General features: G+C 37.1%; 1 protein-coding gene across 1 annotated transcript; it reads right to left on the reverse strand.

The window, feature by feature from the left end:
• Positions 1–2,084: 2,084 nt before the first annotated feature.
• LOC144546633 (uncharacterized) lies at positions 2,085–2,993 on the reverse strand. Its single transcript, XM_078295173.1, has 3 exons — positions 2,517–2,993; positions 2,289–2,426; positions 2,085–2,129 (listed from the first exon to the last, which is right to left on the reverse strand). The coding sequence occupies exons 1-3, from the start codon at positions 2,991–2,993 to the stop codon at positions 2,085–2,087; spliced, it is 660 nt and encodes a 219-aa protein (XP_078151299.1).
• Positions 2,994–20,847: the final 17,854 nt, after the last annotated feature.

The following is a 20,847-nucleotide window of genomic DNA, read 5'->3' on the forward strand; positions in this document are numbered from 1 at the left end:
CACAAAAAATTTGAGATTCGTGATTCGATTCGAAAAAGTTCGAAAAAAATTCGATTCGAAGGTAATTCGGTTCGAAATTAATTCAAACCAGTTCGATTCGAAATTAAGTCAATTCGAATTCGAACCAGGGCAGGTTCGAATCGGTTAGGTTCAAAATTTTTTTTGGTTCGAGTAGGAATTTGTTGGCACTAGCTGTGTCCTTGCGTTTTGTTCTCTTTTGCTGAACGGTTTGGGAGAGAAGGCTTCATTATATCGCATATATCCGGTGCTATAAACCATAGACTCAATACGGGCCTGTTCAGTAGAACTTTTTTTACGGGAAATGGAATGGGATCCCTTAATATTTCCCTGAGGCGTTCGGCAGCCACTTTTTCTCCCAAAACCACCCATCAATTTTCCTCCGATTTTTCCCGTCTACGTTCAAATTGGTGGGAAAAACAAAATTCAGTCGGACTCAATTTTCGTTTTCCCAAATTGTACAGCGCGCTGCTTATATACTCTCTCTCTCGAGTGTCAAAAGCTTTTCCAAAGTTCATTTTAGCGGGAGACAGAATAGTTGCACGGAAAACTCGAGCGGAAGTGGGAGAAAGAAGCCGATGTGCAGAAAACTCGAACGGAAGAGCTTCTAGCATCGATATCGCTTTGACCATGGCAAGAGTAGGTACAAATGTACACCAATTTCGGTTCTAATAACTGATGGAGGTTCTTATTGATAGAATATGATCATGTGATTCCACGGATTAGTGAGGTTGTTTTACTAGTTAATCGATTTGTGTTTTAAGTTTCTTGACACAGTCTTGATTTTGTTACTGGATTCCTTTAAAAATAGTTTTATCCCCTTATTGAGGTCCAAGAAGGATGACATTTTCATATTCGTTTAAAAATAAGTTAATATAGTTATCATCTGTTGCATTGATAAGTGATACAGTACTGATTTGGTACCCAATTAGGTTAATTTATGGGTTTAGTGAATCTTTGTATTTGATCTCTTCCACCTGTTCAAATTTCTGGTTTCAAAGTATTGCTGGATTAATCGTATGCTTTCTATTCTTGCATTCTATTTCACATGAATTCCATAGAGGTATTATTTTTAAGCTCTAGAAAGGATCTCTTTAGCCTACAGTGTTCTTGTTATTCTCTGGTGAAGGTGGTTGTTACTGATTATACTTTGTTATTGTTCAATCTATTGTGTAGAGATCGATTCTATTGAAACATGACATACTAGCATGTTTTGGTGAATTTAAAATTTTAGTTAGTTATATGTTTGGTGAGAAAAGGAAAAACAAACACAGGGCCTTGAAAAATTATCCTTTTTTAAGAATATATCACACGTTTTGTAATGCATATCACTAGATACACTATGCTTCAGTCCTTCTATTACTACTGTCTATCAATTTTTCAAATAATGACCCTATGATTTAAATTCATAGCTATATCTAGGTAGATCTTAAGAACTCACTTGATTTTTTACATGATTGTTTGGAGATTTATTTATATTTTATTTTGAGTTTTATACAAGGTGCTGCATTATTTATTATGTTTTTGATTGTCAAATTTCAAAATTAAATTTTGGACAAGTTTCATAATTTTTGAAGTTTTCCAACTATGCCTAACAGATACCTGAAAGCAGGGGCAGACTGGTAAATAGAACAATAAAATAACAGTTTTTGCATTTTTGAAAAGTGAATTTTGGAAATCCTTAACAAATGTTTATAAAATCATAAAAATGTAAAATTTTGGTCCAAATTATGTGTTTTTGAATCCTCTATCTGATTATAACCTTGATTTTGTCATATTGCCAATGTAGGATATTTTTCTGTTCAAATTTCTGAAACTAGTTGAGTTGGTCATTTTTTATAGCAGTAGTGATTCACTTTGATTTTCTTTGCTGTTTTACACTGGTACAAGGCATTGTATTGACTGATACTTTGCCACAGGACTGGTTTAGCAAACTGGTTTGTCATTTTTATTTATTACACACTTTTAAATGTTGTGAAGAACTTTTATTACAAAAATTATAGATCAAAAAGTCAAAGTCATATTGCAAAATCATCTCTATTGCAACAGTCCTGTCAGCCTAGTAATTATGCAGGGAGATCCTTGTACTTCCTTTTATTTGTTTTGTTAGGCTAAATACAAGACAGAAAGCCTTTTGTTAGGCTAAAGACATGACATGACAGAGAGCCTTTCTTTACTCTTTTGCATAATAGACTCCATAGTAGGTAATGTGAATTTTAAAATTACATCATTTACCAGCATAAATTTTAAAATTCCCATCCGGCCATTACATAAGTAAATCGACGATCAAAATCACAAACAACCATAACATTTTGTGATAATATTTGTTTTCTATTTCGGAAAGGATCTTGCTTCTTTTCCTCAATGGTTATTGGAATATGAGTTCCATCAATAGCACCGATGCAATCCTACACATGTAACGATTGATATTATTAATTGGTTTTTTAATTTTTACTATGTACAACAAAATTATTTTAAAATAATTCAAATAAAAGTACCTTAAAGTAAGGATAGAACTCCGAACGAGATGCAATAAACTGAGGTGTACGTAAAGGAGGTGGAATTATAATCTCAGAGGACCGTTGATTGATAGAATTCAACACACTATTAAAATAACGACTCACAGTGTCGCCTGAATGTTGAAATCGTTCTTGCACACTACGATTGCTTGCATTCTTCGCAAGAGAGTACAAAAACATTGCTACTTGCTCTTCCACCTTTACCAATCCATCAGAAAGTAAGTGCTTCTCTTTTAACAATCTAACTAAAGCTCGGAAGACATAACTCTCCATACGAAATTCTCGTCTACAACGACACTCGTGACCGTCTAGAACTTCATTGACATACATGAGCCCCGTTAAAATTGAAGTATGACAAGGAGTTGGCTCGAACAAGTTTCTCTCTATGTGGGGTGTAATCACGATTGTATATTCATCATGATCATCGTTAATTCTACGTAAGTGGAAAGGATCCATATTTTTGGTTTCTTATAGATGTGTATATGAAAGTAGAGTGGAAATTATTGAAAGGCATACACATATATATAGTTCTTTCAATGTCTCTAACGTTTAGAACATTGAATGCATCTTTACCCAATTTTTTTTTTTCAATTACCCAACGGCTATATGTCCAGAGATTTTGAAATTTCAGAATTCATAAATGCATCTTCAAATAATAAATGCAACGTTCAAATAATAAATGCATCTTCAAATAATAAATGCATCTTCATTAAAGAGATTTTGAAATTATAGTATGAAACATATACAAGAGTCTTCAGTAGCAAGTATAAACATCTTAACACTTCTCATTCAAGAAAAAAAAATATTTTACTAAATAATAATTAATTGGGAAATTATATTATATTTAATTTATTTATTTAATTGAATTATTTATAATTTATTAAGAAAAAAAATTGTATAGTATCAAATATTTTAGAAAGAAAAATATGATTTCCCACAATTAATCCCACCGTACAACCGAACACTCATTTTAACACATTTCCATAATCGATCGTATGCTTACCCGCCATTATGGGTTCCCGCTTTTGAAAAAGTGGATTCCCATCCCTGTCAAATCCCATGACATCCGAACAGGCCCTACATGAAGGTTTCCCATAAACCGTGTCCATGACTGAAAATAGCGTGGAGAGCATGATTCAAATTCAGACATAATCGATCTGATAACTGGGACCCATTAGTCGGGTTCAATGAGAGACAGGAGGCGCTGCTTCTATTTTTCCATTTGAACGTCTCCAAAACTTTTAACTAACTATAATTTACTTCGGCCCAAATTTACCCGACGGCCCAATTTATTCAAATTCCGGTCAATGCATACTTTAAAAATGTTAGTCCCACAGTTCTAACTGATCACAGTCAAAACCGCTCTCCAGCTTATAAAAGGAGCCTTGAGGTGTTTGTTAGAGTTACCCGGACGGGTCTGGACTCCGCTATTGGGTTCGGATTCTCTGGACTCATCTATTGGGTTCGGATTCAGTATGAATTTGAATTTAAATTTGTTTGGATCTAAATCCGAACATTTTTGTTCTCAATTTCGAATTAATTTCGAATCAAATCGAACTAGTTCGAATTATATCGAACCGAATTCGAACTAACTTGTTAGGTTTGAAATCTATTTCAATTTCGAACTAGGTTCGGTTCGAAATAATTTCGATTTCGAATTCGAACCAGGGCAGGTTCGATTTGGTTCGGTTCGTTTGCAGCCCTACTGCTGACAATTGACAAACAGGTTCTTACTTCCATTATTTTAGCTGTAGCATTTTAAAAATTATTAATTCAAACTTATGATATTAAATATGAACAATTCCGAAACATATCACAATCGTTGTCAATTATGTCATTTTTATGTTGTGTAAAATACTATCGATGACAACATTTATGTGCCGTGACAACGTTTTTATGTGGCTATAAGATGCTGTTATTTATTGCATTTTTTCTAAAAAAAAATGTCATTATTGACATTATTTCACTATCTTCTTTAAATATTTTAATTAATGTTTGTTTTAGGATTGAACAAACTAAAATTTGACTTGGATTTTCATCTTATTTGTCTCATCATTTCAATTGCAGCTTGTGTATAATTTTTTCCTTTGTTAAATTATGTATTAATTATGACATAATTAATTATAACAAATATTAAGAGAGTAGAAGAATAAAATAGATATTTATAGAGAATTGTTTGTTTTAGGATTGTCATTGCACTAACACTTTCCTTAAACAGGATCAAACACGTTTATGGATAACGTTTCACATCAGGAAAACACTGTGATTCAATGTGTTTCGAAATTTTGCTTATTTAATGTCATATATTCCATTGTTTTAAATGCTCCATAAAAAAATTTGGTTCACAGGCTTCTTTATAGCAGGTCCCACCATGTCATTATCTCCTCTTCGTTGAAACTTCTTGATATCTGGGCCTCTTATTCGCCTTTAGTTTCTCCCTTCTCATTTTTGGGCCTTCAGAATGGGCCCAAAATTACGGCCACCGGTGATTACCATTCTGGGCCACAAGTCCGAAATATACCAGGTTTGACTGTGCAAGTTTAGAGAGGGCATTTATTTAACTTTTCAGCAATCCTATGATTGATTATCTCGTACTAGAGAAAAAACAGAGAAAAGTACAAATCCAAATCCAAATCCAAATCCACAACAACATTATTTGGTTAACATTAAAAATGACACTTTTGAAGAAAATTACACTAGTTGTAAAAAATATATTTTATTTCTAATGTTAAACAGCAGAGTGTAAATATAAATAAAAACAAAAAAGTACACAATCGTTGACTTAAAAATCATATGATCAGTCTTACCAGTGTAATAAGAAAATTTTAATTTATTTATAATGTATTTATAATGTATTTAACCATGAACTCGTACCACCTGAGGTAACAGAATATTTCCGTTTGAATCTGGACTGTCCAATGGTGATCCGCATGACTATTAAAGCGGGCCCAGTGCACTCCACCTCGGACCGGATTGGCTCAAATCCCGATCGGACGTCCGTGATCCCAAATAGAAATATTCTTTTACCTCAGAAGATACCTGTTCTAACCATAGCAATGCAAAATATGAACACACAACAGAAAGTGGATGTATAAGTTATACAGTATAACCAGACAATTGGCAACAGAAAATGAAATCATATGACGCAATTTTATAATAACATAGTTGATAAAATTAATAAATTTAATTGTCATTTAGGTACAAACAATCCTAGCAGCATTACAGTCGAAATATTCACCTGTGAGTAGCTAGTAGCTAGTAGCTACTACGCTAGAAGCCACAAAATTCTAGGCTAAGTAAACAAAACCAGACAAACACACTCTGGTTCCTGGTGAAATATTATTGTTTTGTTTTGTTTTCTATATAAGGTGGCAATTCTAGAATAATCCGTGACTCGTCTTCCTTTGAAATCTATCCACTGGCAATCACAGAAGGTTTAACTAAATATTGTTTTGGTAGAAATGGGGACCAAAATGACTGGTTGATCCCTTTTATAACATTTTCCAGTTCCCGTGCTTATTCTGGTAACAACTATTATTAATTAAAGAAATAAAAGGTGCTCTATTGAAAGCATTAGACAAATTCATAAAGTTCAGTTACATGGGATCTGTGAAGGATATTCACAGAGCTGGTTTAGCTTCATGCAACCCATCAGTTGTATACTTTTTCATTTTGACTCTACAGCTCATGCGCTGTATGAAGTCAAATAAGTTCTATCAATATTTTTACCCAAAAAGTGTATACAGTATACTTTTCATCCAAAAAAATAAAGGTGTACAGTATCCTGAGTCAATCTCTCAATGATAGATATATTCACATGCTCTAGCTATTTATGTATGGTTTAACAGTTTAGCTACTGATGCTTCTTTTGGCAACCAAAATAACTTCTCTTCTGAAAAAAAGCAGAATTGGTTAATTCAAGTTGCATGAAATAAGGCAGCCTCATTTTAAGGGTCTGGTGATCTGGTCTGGTCCCTCTCCAAATTTGCACGAATATTGGGGCACTGCAGCATTTTTATTATCAAAACATGGTAGTGTTTGACTGGTCTAATCGGATTTTACGGCCATGTTACAAAAATACCACTGAGATACGAAAACAATATTATAAAAGAAATTAAGATAGTGGCCAAGAGGTTATGCTCACAAACACATGCATTTGATTAGTTCAAATTCATTATAAAATGAAATTAAACATTACAAATGACACCAATATACATACCTTCAGATATTCTAACATGTATTTAAAGTTTTAAACCAAAGCCAGAGATTTTTCGTTTGTTGGCATCATATCTAATCCAAGAGAACACACTAAATAAACTGCCCTATTGTGTTGTAATAGCAAAGAGACAAGTACAGGAAAACCCTTATAAACAGAGCAAAATTAGGAAAAAAAATTAATGCAATTTAACAGATGCAGTCATGAAAGAGGCACTAGGTAAGGAAACTTTGGGTCGTATGACTAAATAATAAAACAGAATTAGACACAAAAATTAAAAATAAATTAAATAAGAAGTTGTAACAATGGTGGGTTGGCGGACCTCTGTAAATAATTTTCTTATCAATATACCTTTAAACCTCAAAAAATAAAAATAAAGTTGTAACAATGTGGCAAAATTTTCCTTGCGAACTTGAACTCTAGATAAGGATGCACAGAGCTTGCATGTAAGACGAGATCTTATTTTGATTATTATTATTTGGAGCATGAGACAAGATTCTAGGTAGGTCGGCATATTATTCCTTGCAATAAATTGAGGTAACCACCTCAATGTGAGCCCAGTGCTAGATCCTGCCTTCTCTGTTTTTACCAGTTGAGTTTTTTGAGCACTTTCAGAGAGTCTGATTTCTCTGATGCTGTCTCATATGAACTGTGAAAGCCTGAATCTGAACGATTATTTCATGTGACATATGAAAACGAAAATTGATAGATATGAGTACTACCTAGGACAAATAGAAGGAAATGAACGGAGGAAGAGCAGAGCAAAGGAAGCATTTTTGAATAATTTCAGGGAAATTTAGTATTTTTGCAGAAAGCTTTATACTGTGATGGTAAATTCAAAAGGCTTCAATTATTTTCATTACGGTAGAAGGACAGTCTGACATGCCGACGCATCACGTACGAAACAGCACATACAACATAGATATTTATATTTTGTACAATACAAGCTAGAATTTACACGTATCTGACACGTCATGTCATGTACTTGTTATTAAATGTATCTAGAACCATTAAGATTAATTGCAGTGTATTATTTAGCAAGTCACTGCAAAAAACATGACATAACACTGCATGTGTCATGTCTATATGACGTTAGTACATTTTTTTGTCTGAATATATATTTTATTTAGTTGTCAAATTATAAACATATGAAATAGATTGAACAGAAAAAATAAATATTTAGTACCTACACATATGGAAATTAAGTGCTGAAATCTCATGACAAGCATATTTTTTGTTGATCGTTTTGTATTAATTTGTTATAAAGTTTTTGATTTTTTTTGTATATATTTACCGTTATTTTCCAAATTTTCACAGAAAATAGAAAAAAAAAGAAGAAGAAGAAGAGAGATTGAAGAAGTATCTACCGTTCTTCGAAAGTATCTTTTTTGACGAAGTATCCAAACTTTGATATCTATGATCTATCACTCAATGTTACTGGTTGGGTAAATTTTAATTTAATAAAAATCTAAAACACAGTCTGGTGAAGAGTTAAATTGCAATATCGGATAGCAAATAGCGACTTCATCGATTCGTTGTAGCAATTAAGCTACATTTTTTCTCCAATTTTTTTAATCGCGTAACATTAGGTGACTGAAAAGTTACAATTTTGTTAGAAGATAAACAAACCTTGGTTCGCTTGCAATATCTGATAGCAAGTAGCGACTTTATCAATTCGTTATAACGATTACACACACACACACACATATTTAATTTTTCTTAGTCGAGCATTACGTATTTACGTGACTGAAAAGTTACAATTTTATTAGAAGATAGCAAACCTTTGTTCGTTTGCTATATCTGATGGCAAATAGCAACTTTATCAATTCATTATAACGATTACAGCTATATTTCTTTTTTCAATTTTTTTTTAGTCTCGTAGTATTAGGTGACTAAAAATGATACAACGTTGTTATAACCAACGAATAAAACGTTACGATAGGGGTGTCAATGGGTACAATACGGATATGAAATCATTTTCATACTCATATTCTATCTATACCTGTTAAGATTAGCAGGTAACAAAACGGTAGTGAGCGAATAACGAATAATATAAATATAATAGTTTTATTATTTTTACAAATAAACTATCAAAACTCATCATGTTATACATATGCAATCACAATTACTAATATAAAATTATTAAAATATAAATATGCAAATAATTCTAAGTAATAGATTTTTATTAAGCAAAAAAAAAAAATCAAAATCACAAATATCTCTTCTAACAAATTTAATTCCTTAATTAAATAATAAAACATTCAAATAAAAAAGTAAAATGTTTAGCATAATATTCATCTTATGATATAAAAGGAGGGATCCAATTACACAATTTTATGGTGACACATCTTGACACCATATTTTTATAAGTCATTTTTGTGATTTCAAAATTCGAATAGTCGATTCGAACAGTTCATCGTGATGTCCATATTAAAATGTGCTTGGATACCAAATTTTATATTTTTTTGGAAATTTATTACTATTTATTTAGAATTTTTTAAATTGTTGTTTTGCAATGGTCCAAAATTGCCTAAAAACAACAATTTCGTACACATCTTAATAAATACTAAAAGAATTCCAAAAAATGTAAAAATTGGTTTCCAAGCACATTTTAATATGGAGATCATGTTGAACGGTTCGGATCGTTTGTTTAGATTTTAAAATTGCAAAAATGACTTATAAAAATATGATGTCAAGATGTGTCACCATAAAATGATGTAATTGGATCCCTCCTCATGATATAATTTATTTTATATAATTACCCGTTATCCAACAGGTATGAAATAACTTTTACCTGTACTTATACTTGTTTATCTAGCGAAAAAAATTCTTACTCATATTCATATCCAATAAATTAACAAAAAAAAAAAAAATCTTATCTATATCCGTTTTATCAAATACGATACGAGTAGATTAAACGGGTAAACGGATGTCATTGACACCCCTACATTACGAGAAGATAACAAACCTTGATTCCTTTGATATAATTAATGAAACCTTTTTTCTGATTGCAAGCATGCATGATTAGATTAGATCTTTCCCGTTCTATTTCCTTTTCATCCTCTGCTTGGTCCTTTGTGTTGGGACCCGATTAATCCGTCGCCCGTGAACACAAATCATTCTAAGCCACAAGTCTGAAATTCCCAAGTACAAACAATCTGTGAGAGGAGACATTTAATAATATTTCAATAATCTCAACTCAAAAACTACAAACACATAATGCCAAAGATGATTATTAAAAAAAAAAACCCAGACACTTGGAATAAATAAATTGCTTTATTTTGTCCCCATTTTAATAAAAAGATATTAAAATTAATTTCATTCATCTGATTAATCAGAATTATTAATAAAACATATTTAATTTTAATTTTTTATTAACAGATCTAATAAATTCATTGTGATGATTACAGAGCATACACGCCTGGGTCTGCTTGATCCAATCTACGTGACTACATTTTTTTTATTGATCTCGAAAATTAAAATAACTTTAATAATTTTAATCTTAAATTTTATAATAAAATTGTTAAGGACCAATGGAAATTTTTTTAGTGTATTAGAGAATTACCCATTAAAAAAACTTGTTTGCCTTTTTGTGCTTTTAACCAATAATTTTTAATATGAAATATACTTATTAGCTTTTCTCAAGAATAAAATATTGATTATTATCTTGTGGTAATATCACTCATATTTTTTTTTGGTAATATCACACAACTGTAAAATGAAAAATCGTATGATCTAATATAACCAAAAGAAATTTGGTACATTCAAATTCAACCGTCTTAAGTAAATGCCATTGGACAGTTCATAGGTCAAAATATAAATTGACCTCTGAAGAGCAACACTAAAAGCCACAAAATTGTCGGCCCCAGAAACTTAAACAAACAAGCAAACCCTTGTGAAAAAAAATTGTTTTGATCTCTAGTCAAGGTGGCAATTCTAGAATGACCCGTGACTCCTGTTGCCTTTAGAACTAACCACTGACATTTACAAAATTGTCAAAATCCACTCTAAAGCCTTAAAATTGTCAAAATGCCTCTCTAAACTTTGAAATTATAAAAATACCACTCCAAACTTCGTTAATTTATAATTTTGCCATTTATACTCAATTCTTATACTATTTTTATTAAAAATTAACTGAAAAATAATGTTTTGAAATACGTATTTCTGTATCGGGTTGTGCAATTCTGAAATACGTACTTCAAAACATTATTTTTCAGTTAATTTTTAATAAAAATAGTATAAATTGAGTATAAATGACAAAATTAGAAATTAATGAAGTTTAGAGTGGCATTTTTACAATTTCAAAGTTTAGAGGGGCATTTTGACAATTTGAAGATTTTGGAGTGGCAAATAACTAATTTTCCCTAATTTTTTGTGTTGGTATATATGGCATGAAAACCTAATTATTGCATTGGTATTTTTCTTTTTGCTATTACTGTCGAGTTTGGCTAGTATAACATCATTGTCATTTCAACATATATAACACTAACTCTAAAACCTATCAAATCGACTTCAAATGGTGAATCCAAACCGTTCAAACCAATCTACTTCATTAGTTGTGCATTTACATGCAAAATTTATAACTTTTCGAATTTATTTAGTATTAAGTAAAGTGGTCAAATGTGTGAGTTTTTAAGTTAATTTTAATACATTCATTTTTCAATATTTTTACCGTTTGATTTGATACTAAAATAACTCAAAAATATAAAAAAAAAATTGTATGTAAACGCATCACTCATAATGTAAATCGGTTTGAACGATTTGGATTAGACGTTCAAAGTCGATTTGATAGGTTTTAGAGTTAGTGTTATATAGGCTAAAATGACACTGATATTATATTAGCCAAACTCATTACTGTCATTTTCTTTATAAAGTGACAAAAAAAAGAGGAAGCTGATAGGCCAAAACACAGTAAAACCTGTATACAAAATTTAAGTATAAATTATAAAATAATTTACGTTGGATCTGAGAAGCTTTAATACATTGGAAAGTACACTGAAAGTCTGAAACCGGAACGCTTGAGAGGTACCTTGTCACATATGCATACATTCATATCTTGGTGCTATCTGTGGTCGGCTTAAGAGGATAAAATCATAAAATTGAGATTGGAAAATAGATAAATAAGAGTTATATAATTTTGTTTTATGAGAAGAGGTCAATAGTACTAATAATGTAAAAATAAAAATTGAAATGACAAATGAAAAATGAAAAATTATAGGGGAGCTTAGTCCCTTTTCATCCTCCGATAATGACATAAATTAGTATAGTAAAAATTTAAATCTTAGCCGAAATTGAATTAGAACTTTAATTTGACAGTGTCCAGGGATGGATCTACTATCAAATAAGGAGATCGATAGGTCCTGTTCGGCAGCCCAATAAAGAATATGAATCAAAAGTTTTGAACTGATTTTTACTGTTCATGTGGAGAAAAAAAATTTCAGTCCGAGTGATTTTTTTTTTCACGTGAACAGTAACTTCCTTTTTACTGCCGAACAGGGCCGTAACTATTTTCATAATTTTATATTTTTTAATCATGTATATTGAAATTCAATTATTATTTTTAAATTAGTGTTTATATTGTTCAAACTTCCTCTTAAAATACTAAATGTGTACTTTTAACTTGGTGGTTAGAATTTTATTTTGTAATCATTAATACTTGAATTCGAATCTAAACTTGTACATTATGTACTTTTACATTTCAGCCTTTCTTAATCTAAATTTTCTAATTCCACTTCTAAGAGTGTGTGCTTATTAATCTGTACTTTAAAAAAATAAAAAATAAACATTTTTACTCTTTTTTTTTAAATAACGAAATTGCATAGACACACGTCTCTTATTTTTTTTGATATCAAGTGAAAATTATTTAGCAGGCAGTAATTAATATTTAATCAACTGAATTAGAGGTATATTTTTTTTTTGTCATTCTTGTGTTGACCTAGATACATGTGAACATTTCTGCTGCAACATTACTAAATTTAAATTTCAAATTAAGTGTATTTTTTTTCTTTCTGAAATTGCTTGGTAGGGGCTACAAAGTTTATCAAATAAAGTGTATCTGATCAAAGGCTGTTTCACGGAGTCTGAAGGAAAGTCCTTTCAAGCGCAGTGCAACACAGTGCAGTAAGCCAGCAACTGTGAGAACGTGAATTGAATTCGTTTCATATGACATGAAATCAACACGTAATAAATGTCAAAAATGACACGAAACGGAGCTCAAATGAACAGGGAAATGAGCAAAAGGAATAATTTTCAGGGATTTAAAAATTAGTTATAAAAGTATGTCCTTCTTTGATGGTACATTAATTGTAAGGATTTGATTAATTTAGAACAATAAACCATTTTAAATCCTTTCAGTTTGGATATATTTCTGAGAAATTAAACCCAAATTTGTGGGTATGTGTCACACCCCGGAACAGGGGGTCGCGCAGTTTTGTTTTAAAATACGGTTTTGTTCATGTAGATTTATATATATATATATATATAAATTGTTATGTTTATGTGTGTGGGCCCGATTCTATTAGTATGCGGGGGGTGGCAGGGGGGCGGCAGCCCCCTGCGAGCGTTGTCTGAGGTTACGAAGCACCGCTCAATAGAGCACGAAAAATTTTATTTTGGAGAAGTCAAATTGCATGAAAATCCTTTAACCGACGGTCCAGATTAGTCAAATTATCATATGATTTGATTTAACACAAGTTTGGTTCAAAACCGATTTAATTTGGCTAAGTTATACCCAAAACAGTATTTTTGGGAACCCATTGCGGCCCGCAATAGGGCTGTTGCGGCCCGCAACCCTTCCCAAAATTTCCAGCCCCTGCAAACTACCTCTGACTCCATTCATTGCGGCCCGCAACAAGTTCCAAAATTTCCCAGCCTCTGAAGGGAGCCTCTGCCTCCATTCATTGCGGCCCGCAACAAGTTCCAAAATTTCCCAGCCTCTGAAGGGAGCCTCTGCCTCCATTCATTGCGGCCCGCAACAAGTTCCAAAATTTCCCAGCCTCTGAAGGGAGCCTCTGCCTCCATTCATTGCGGCCCGCAATGACCTGGTTGGCTTGTTAAGCTGCGAATTTTTCTGTCTACTCTCATTGCGGCCCGCAATAGGGTTATTGCGGCCCGCAATAGGGTTATTGCGGCCCGCAATAAGGGTACTGATTTTCATTCCTTTGCCCATTTTCGTGAAATTTCACCCCGTTTTCAAACCCGATCAAATCCCCGTATAACTAAACAATTATTCCCCATTCACTAGCAATTTTAATGACATTTAAAATGCAATTTCAACATTTAAATCATAACAACCATTTAAAACATACCGTTAGGGTTTTATAACATAATACGGTTCGATAACAACCTATACATCAAAATAACCGACTACGGGTTCAACTACACATTCAAAATGGGTACAAAAAGGGTTTAGCATAACCTATTAGCTCGGCCTATACTCACGAGTCGAGCCCGAGTCCCACTTCACTCGCGTTTACCTGCACATATCAGTTCAAAGGGAAAAATTCCCCGAGGGGAGGGGGTGAGAAAACCTGTCATCCGTTTTCTCAGTGCGGAATTTAAAGGGCTACTGGATTTGTGCGAAATCCATCACCAGAACTAAATACACTAGCAATAGGGCATCTATTTATTCATTTACCAGTAATAATAAATGCACCTGTACCGGGAATAGATTCAAACGGATTTCAATTCACATCTCATCAACATCAATCAACGAATTTTCCAGAAAGATTTGGTTTCACAGATATAATATATATAAGTCTGGTTATGAGGTACAGATATCAACTATCGATCACCTCCGGCTTAACAGTTCTATTTTCTGGTTTCAAGTCATACAATCTCATCAATTCATCACTTAAAATAAACACGGGCATATTCCGCGAATATGCAACAGAATAACACTTTTCTCAAAAAGAAATCACTGACACTTTCCCTGAATCACTGAACCACTGAACCACAGTTCTACCTAAAATTACACTGCACTTCCCTTACCCAACCGGTACTGGGTTCACTAGGGCCATTCTCCAGATGCGCATAAGGGTCCTGGATGAAAGTCTAGTAGCTAGCTAGACTTTCCACTATGATACACTGTTCACTTCACACAATCAATCCAAGTCATACTGTGGTTCCACTCACTTATTCAAAACGACAGATCAACAATCGATAAACCGTACCAACATGAGAATCTTAACAGTTATACAATTCAATTAATGCAATGCGGCAACAAATGCTTTCAATCAGAGATTCAACATGCTATGCACAGTTTATTTAAATCAAGCAATCAACATAAATATAATAATATGCACCGTTATTTAGTTCTACGAATAAACCCCAAAACAGATCCCGTGAACCCCCGCACCTGGTTACGTAGGGCACGTAGAGGGTCCGCGATCTCGCGACTCGGTAAGCTCGTCAATCCCGCTAGCCGTGCTCGTTAGGATCAATGGAACGGATGGATGTGCGAGATTTGAGCTCCTCTTCCTAAATCTCCGTTTTCGCGCAATACGGTCACCGGGGTGCCTCTCTCTCACTCTCTCTCTCTCTCGTTCTTTCTCTCTTGGCGGAAACAAAGGAAAGAAGAAAAAAAGATGGGGGCAGGAAAGGAAAGGAAGGAGGGAAAGAGGAGGGAATGACAAGGGGCCCCCACTTGTAAGTGGTATTTTTGCAAAATAAACCCTCCACTTGTTCGATATTGTTTAAATGATTTATATAACTCCAATTGCTCCTCTCTCTTAACACAATTAATCGTATAATTATTTTTCACCATCCACGTCACTAATTTCGTATATACGTATATATATATTATTTGATTTAACCACTTATTATTTTAATTAAATCTGAATTTTAAAAGTTCACGGTGTTACATTTCTCCCTCACTTAAAAATGAAGTTCAATCCTTTGAACTTAACCACGTACCTGATCGGCGAATAACTCAGGATGTTGCTCGCGAATTTTCGTCTCCAGCTCCCACGTTGCCTCTTTTTCCGAGTGTCGTCCCCACTGCACTAACACAACCGAAATCGTTCGGTTCCTCAACTTTTGCTCCTTCCGGTCCAGTATTCGCATCGGTCCTTCGTTATAATTCAAGTTCTCATCGAGGTACAAGTCGGAATGATCGATGCAGTGAGATGGGTCTCGCACATATTTCCGAAGCTGTGACACGTGAAACACCGGATGAACCCGGCTCAAAGCCGGCGGTAACCCGAGCTCATACGCCACTGATCCCACTCGATTCTGGATCTGAAACGGACCGATATATCTCGGACTCAGCTTGCCCGATACACCGAACCGGTGTACTCCCCGAACTGGAGATACTCGGAGCCACACGTGATCGCCCTCTTGGAATTCCAAATGCCGTCGGTGCACATCCGCATACCTCTTTTGCCGATCTCGAGCTGACTTTAGTCGGCTCAAGATAACTTGCGTCTTCTCTGCCGCTTCTTGTATCATTTCCGGTCCAGTAGGCAGATAAGTACCCGCCGGACCCCACCACAACGGCGTACGGCAAGTCTCTCCTGTGAGTGCCTCTAGCGGTGGCATTCCAATGCTCGAGTGATAGCTATTGTTGTACGCAAATTCCACCAGCGGCAGATGATCCAACCACGATCCTTGAAAGCTCAAAGCACACGCCCGGAGCATGTCTTCCAATGTCTGAATTGTCCTTTCCGACTGTCCATCCGTCTGCGGATGGTGCGCGGTACTGAACCGCAACTTTGTGCCCATTGACTCCTGGAAGCTCTTCCAGAAGTGCGATGTGAACCTCGTATCTCGATCGGAGATAATCTCGCGCGGACACCCATGATACCTGAAGAGAAATTTTATAAACAAACCTGCGAGAGTCCGACCCGAGGTATCAGGCCCGAGCGGAATAAAATGCGCCACTTTGGTCAGTGTGTCCACGATCACCCATATCGTATCACAACGCCCCGTCGTCCGTGGGAAACCACTCACAAAATCCATCGTGATCACTTCAAATTTACCTCTTTTTCTATCCAACGGCTGGAGTAATCCGGCCGACCTTCGTCTATCGGCCTTCACCTGCTGACAGACCTGACACTTCTCGACGTACTTCCTCACGTCATTTTTCATACCCGGCCACCAGAAGTATCGCCTCAGATTCTGATACATTTTCACTTCACCCGGGTGTATCGTATACCCCGAATCATGTGCTTCGGTCAGAATTAGGGTTTTCAGGTCTGAACCTTCAGGAATGCAGATGCGGTTGCCAAACCGCAGTGTACCCTCATCATCGATCCTGAAAGGAGTCTCTCGATCTGATTTCGCGTGGTCTCGGAACTTTTGGCACTTCGGATCCTCGTGTTGCGCTACCCGAATACGGTCATTTAATTCGGGTCTCACCTCAATAGCAGCTGAAATGATGGACATACCTGCGGACGTACTCGTACCCGCCTCTGCTCCAAGCAGGCGAGTTGCTGTAGCCATGGCTAACTCCTGGGACATTCCAACATGCAGACTCATCATTCTCATTTCTTCGATCAGCGGTGCCTCACTCGTAATCATCTGTGCCAGGTTCACCTGACTCTTTCTGCTTAGCGCATCGGCTACCACATTTGCTTTGCCCGCGTGATACTGGATATCGAGGTCATAATCCTTCATCAACTCCAACCATCGCCGCTGTCTCAAGTTCAACTCCTTCTGAGTAAAAATATACTTCAAGCTCTTGTGATCGGTAAAAATCTGGCACTTCACACCGTACAGATAATGTCGCCAGATTTTGAGCGCGAAAATCACCGCTGCTAACTCCATGTCGTGGGTCGGATAATTCTGTTCGTGCGATCGCAACTGTCGGGAAGCATAGGCAATCACATGCCCATCTTGCATCAATACACACCCCAGACCCGATCGGGATGCATCGGTATACACCGTGTAATCCTTTCCCGTCACTGGCATTGCAAGAATCGGTGCAGACACCAACCGACGCTTCAATTCTTCGAAACTCTTTTCTTGCGATTCACCCCATTCGAACTTTACCCCTTTGTGAAGCAATTTCGTAAGAGGACTGGCCAATCCGGAGAATCCCAATACGAACCTTCGATAATACCCGGCTAAACCGAGAAAGCTACGGATCTCGGTAACCGTGGTTGGTCTCTTCCACTCTGTCACTGCTCGAATCTTTTCGGGATCTACCGCTAATCCTTCACCCGACACTATATGACCCAAAAACGCCACTTGGTTCATCCAGAACTCACACTTCGAAAATTTCGCGTACAGCTGATGATCCCGTAACCGCTGCAACACAACTCGGAGATGAGCCGCGTGCTCCTCATACGTCCGGGAATAAACCAGGATGTCGTCAATAAATACCACCACCGTAGTGTCCAATAAATCCCGGAACACTCGCTGCATAAGATCCATAAATGCCGCGGGGGCATTCGTCAGCCCAAATGGCATGACCCTGTACTCATAATGCCCGTATCTAGTACGGAAAGCAGTCTTCTCAACATCACTCGAACTTATTCTCAGCTGGTGGTAACCCGTCCGTAAATCGAGCTTGGAATAGACCAATGATCCCTGTAACTGATCAAACAGGTCATCTATCCGAGGCAACGGATACTTGTTCTTCACGGTCACTTTATTCAACTCCCGGTAATCTATGCACAACCGTAGAGTTCCGTCCTTCTTCCTCACGAATAACACTGGTGCGCCCCACGGGGACGTGCTTGGTCTTATCAAACCCTTTTCTAACATCTCTTCCAGCTGTACTTTCAATTCCTTTAACTCCGCGGGAGCCATACGGTATGGGGCTTTAGAAATAGGGTTGGTACCGGGTATCAGGTTTACGTTAAACTCCATTTCTCGTGCCGGGGGTAACCCTGGGATTTCCTCAGGAAAGACATCCGCAAATTCCGAGACAACCGGAATGGTAGCTATTTCCGGAACTTCAGCGGTAGCACTCATCACCATTACCAGATATGCGGTACACCCGGACTCTACCAGATGTTTGGTTTCAATTGCCGAGATAAACGGTACCACCTCCTTTACTCCTCTACATCTCAGGGTACAGGTTGAACCGTTCAACAGGGTAAACTGGACTGTATGACGGACACAATCGATGGTAGCTACATGTCTGGTCAACCAGTCTATACCCAATAAAGCATCATACTCCGAGATATTCATAACTAACATGTCCGCTGGAAAATCCCTTCCATCGACTCGTATTTTCAGGTTTCGGCAGGTCCTTGACATTTTGGTAGTAGAACCGAGAGGGGTACGGATATCCAAACTTCTCCCACTTGACTCTGTTAACCACCCACATTTCTCAACTAAAGCACTCGATATGATCGAGTGACTACAACCCGTATCAATCAACACGTAAGCTAGAACCCCGGAGATAGAAATAATACCTGCCAATAAGTCAGTCTGAGCAGAGCCAGATGCCCGCTCTTCTTCTTTGTCCGGCAGCTCGATCGCATGCACCGCGTGAGCACCAACTCGGCCGCCTGTACGGCCTCCCCTCAACATCGGTGGAGTGCCTCGGCCTCGCAGAGGAGGTATGCCTCCCTGTCCACGCCCCTGTGGACCTCTATAACCACCGCTCCCGGATGCACTCAACTGAGCTCTCGGGCACTCTCTAGCCCAGTGGCCCATGCCACCACATATGCGGCAAGCACCCGACTGAGACCTAGGGCAGTCTTTCGCCCAGTGGTCCATACTGCCGCACATGATACACGCACCCCTGAGGCGGCGGCAGTCTGACTGTGTGTGTGCCATCCTGCACACATTGCACCACGGTTTAGCGGCTCTCGGGGTAAACCCGGATACCACCATTTGCCCTGTTGGCTGACCCGCAGGTTGGGGTCGAGTTCCTGACCCGCTAGCTTCTTTCTTATGATCGAACTTGGGTCTCACGTTGCGGGTATTGGTCTGTTGTGCACTCCTCTTGAGATACACCTCCGTCTGCTCAGCTTGTTTCATTAGGGCAGGAACCCCAGCAGCTAATGAGTGATGAATCGCTAGGGCAATGGCCGGGTCCAACCCGTCTAAGTACTGTCTTCGGTACCTTACCGGATCCCCTTTCACATCCGGGGCATACCGTGCCAGATCAAAGAATTTCCTGTTGTATTCCTCAACCGACCTTTCTCGCTGGCGGAGGTTCAGGAACTGGCTCCTCAGAGCCTCCTGATGCAGATCACTTAAATATTGCTCCCCGAACCTTTGCTCGAACCAGGTCCAAGGGATCTCTTGTTCCATTCCTTCAAATTCCATCTTCACGCCTTCCCACCAGTGTCTACCCGACTTCTTCAACAACTGCACTGCCAGCTCAACTTTATTTACCTCAGGCACCCGGCACAGGGTGAACTTAGCCTTGAGACTCACCATCCATTCCTCTGCTTCCGGGTATCCTCCCGACCCGTCAAACCGAGGGGGCGCAAGGCGCATGAATGCCTCATAGAGTTGTCTGAACTCTTCCCCCGGTACCACTGGAATTACTGGTACGGTTGGCCTTGGTGGTCCTTGAGCTTGCTGCTCAGTTCTACGACCTCGCTCGTAGGCCGCAATTAGCATCTCTTCGAGAGTTCTCTCCATTTCTGAAAACTCAACACATTCACGTTACGACTCACAATAACTTACACTACCGTCCCAATCTAGATTACCTCACTCGCGAATCCTATCAAGTCTGGTTATGGTTCGGTCTGGTTAGGGTTTAAACCTGAGCTCTGATACCAACTTAAAACTGTCACACCCCGGAACAGGGGGTCGCGCAGTTTTGTTTTAAAATACGGTTTTGTTCATGTAGATTTATATATATATATATATATAAATTGTTATGTTTATGTGTGTGGGCCCGATTCTATTAGTATGCGGGGGGTGGCAGGGGGGCGGCAGCCCCCTGCGAGCGTTGTCTGAGGTTACGAAGCACCGCTCAATAGAGCACGAAAAATTTTATTTTGGAGAAGTCAAATTGCATGAAAATCCTTTAACCGACGGTCCAGATTAGTCAAATTATCATATGATTTGATTTAACACAAGTTTGGTTCAAAACCGATTTAATTTGGCTAAGTTATACCCAAAACAGTATTTTTGGGAACCCATTGCGGCCCGCAATAGGGCTGTTGCGGCCCGCAACCCTTCCCA

Source organism: Carex rostrata, chromosome 30 (assembly GCF_964058835.1).
Source record: "Carex rostrata chromosome 30, lpCarRost1.2, whole genome shotgun sequence".
Taxonomy (NCBI): domain Eukaryota; kingdom Viridiplantae; phylum Streptophyta; class Magnoliopsida; order Poales; family Cyperaceae; genus Carex; species Carex rostrata.

Bases quoted from the DNA above. Each gene is read 5' to 3' on its own strand.
- LOC144546633 (XM_078295173.1), bottom strand. From the start codon at position 2,993: ATGGATCCTTTCCACTTACGTAGAATTAACGATGATCATGATGAATAT. The intron at 2,427-2,516 runs GTACTTTTATTT...TTACATGTGTAG, and splicing joins AGTTCTATCCTTACTTTAAG to GATTGCATCGGTGCTATTGA. The intron at 2,130-2,288 runs GTAATGGCCGGA...TCTTGTATTTAG, and splicing joins TTGATCGTCGATTTACTTAT to CCTAACAAAACAAATAAAAG.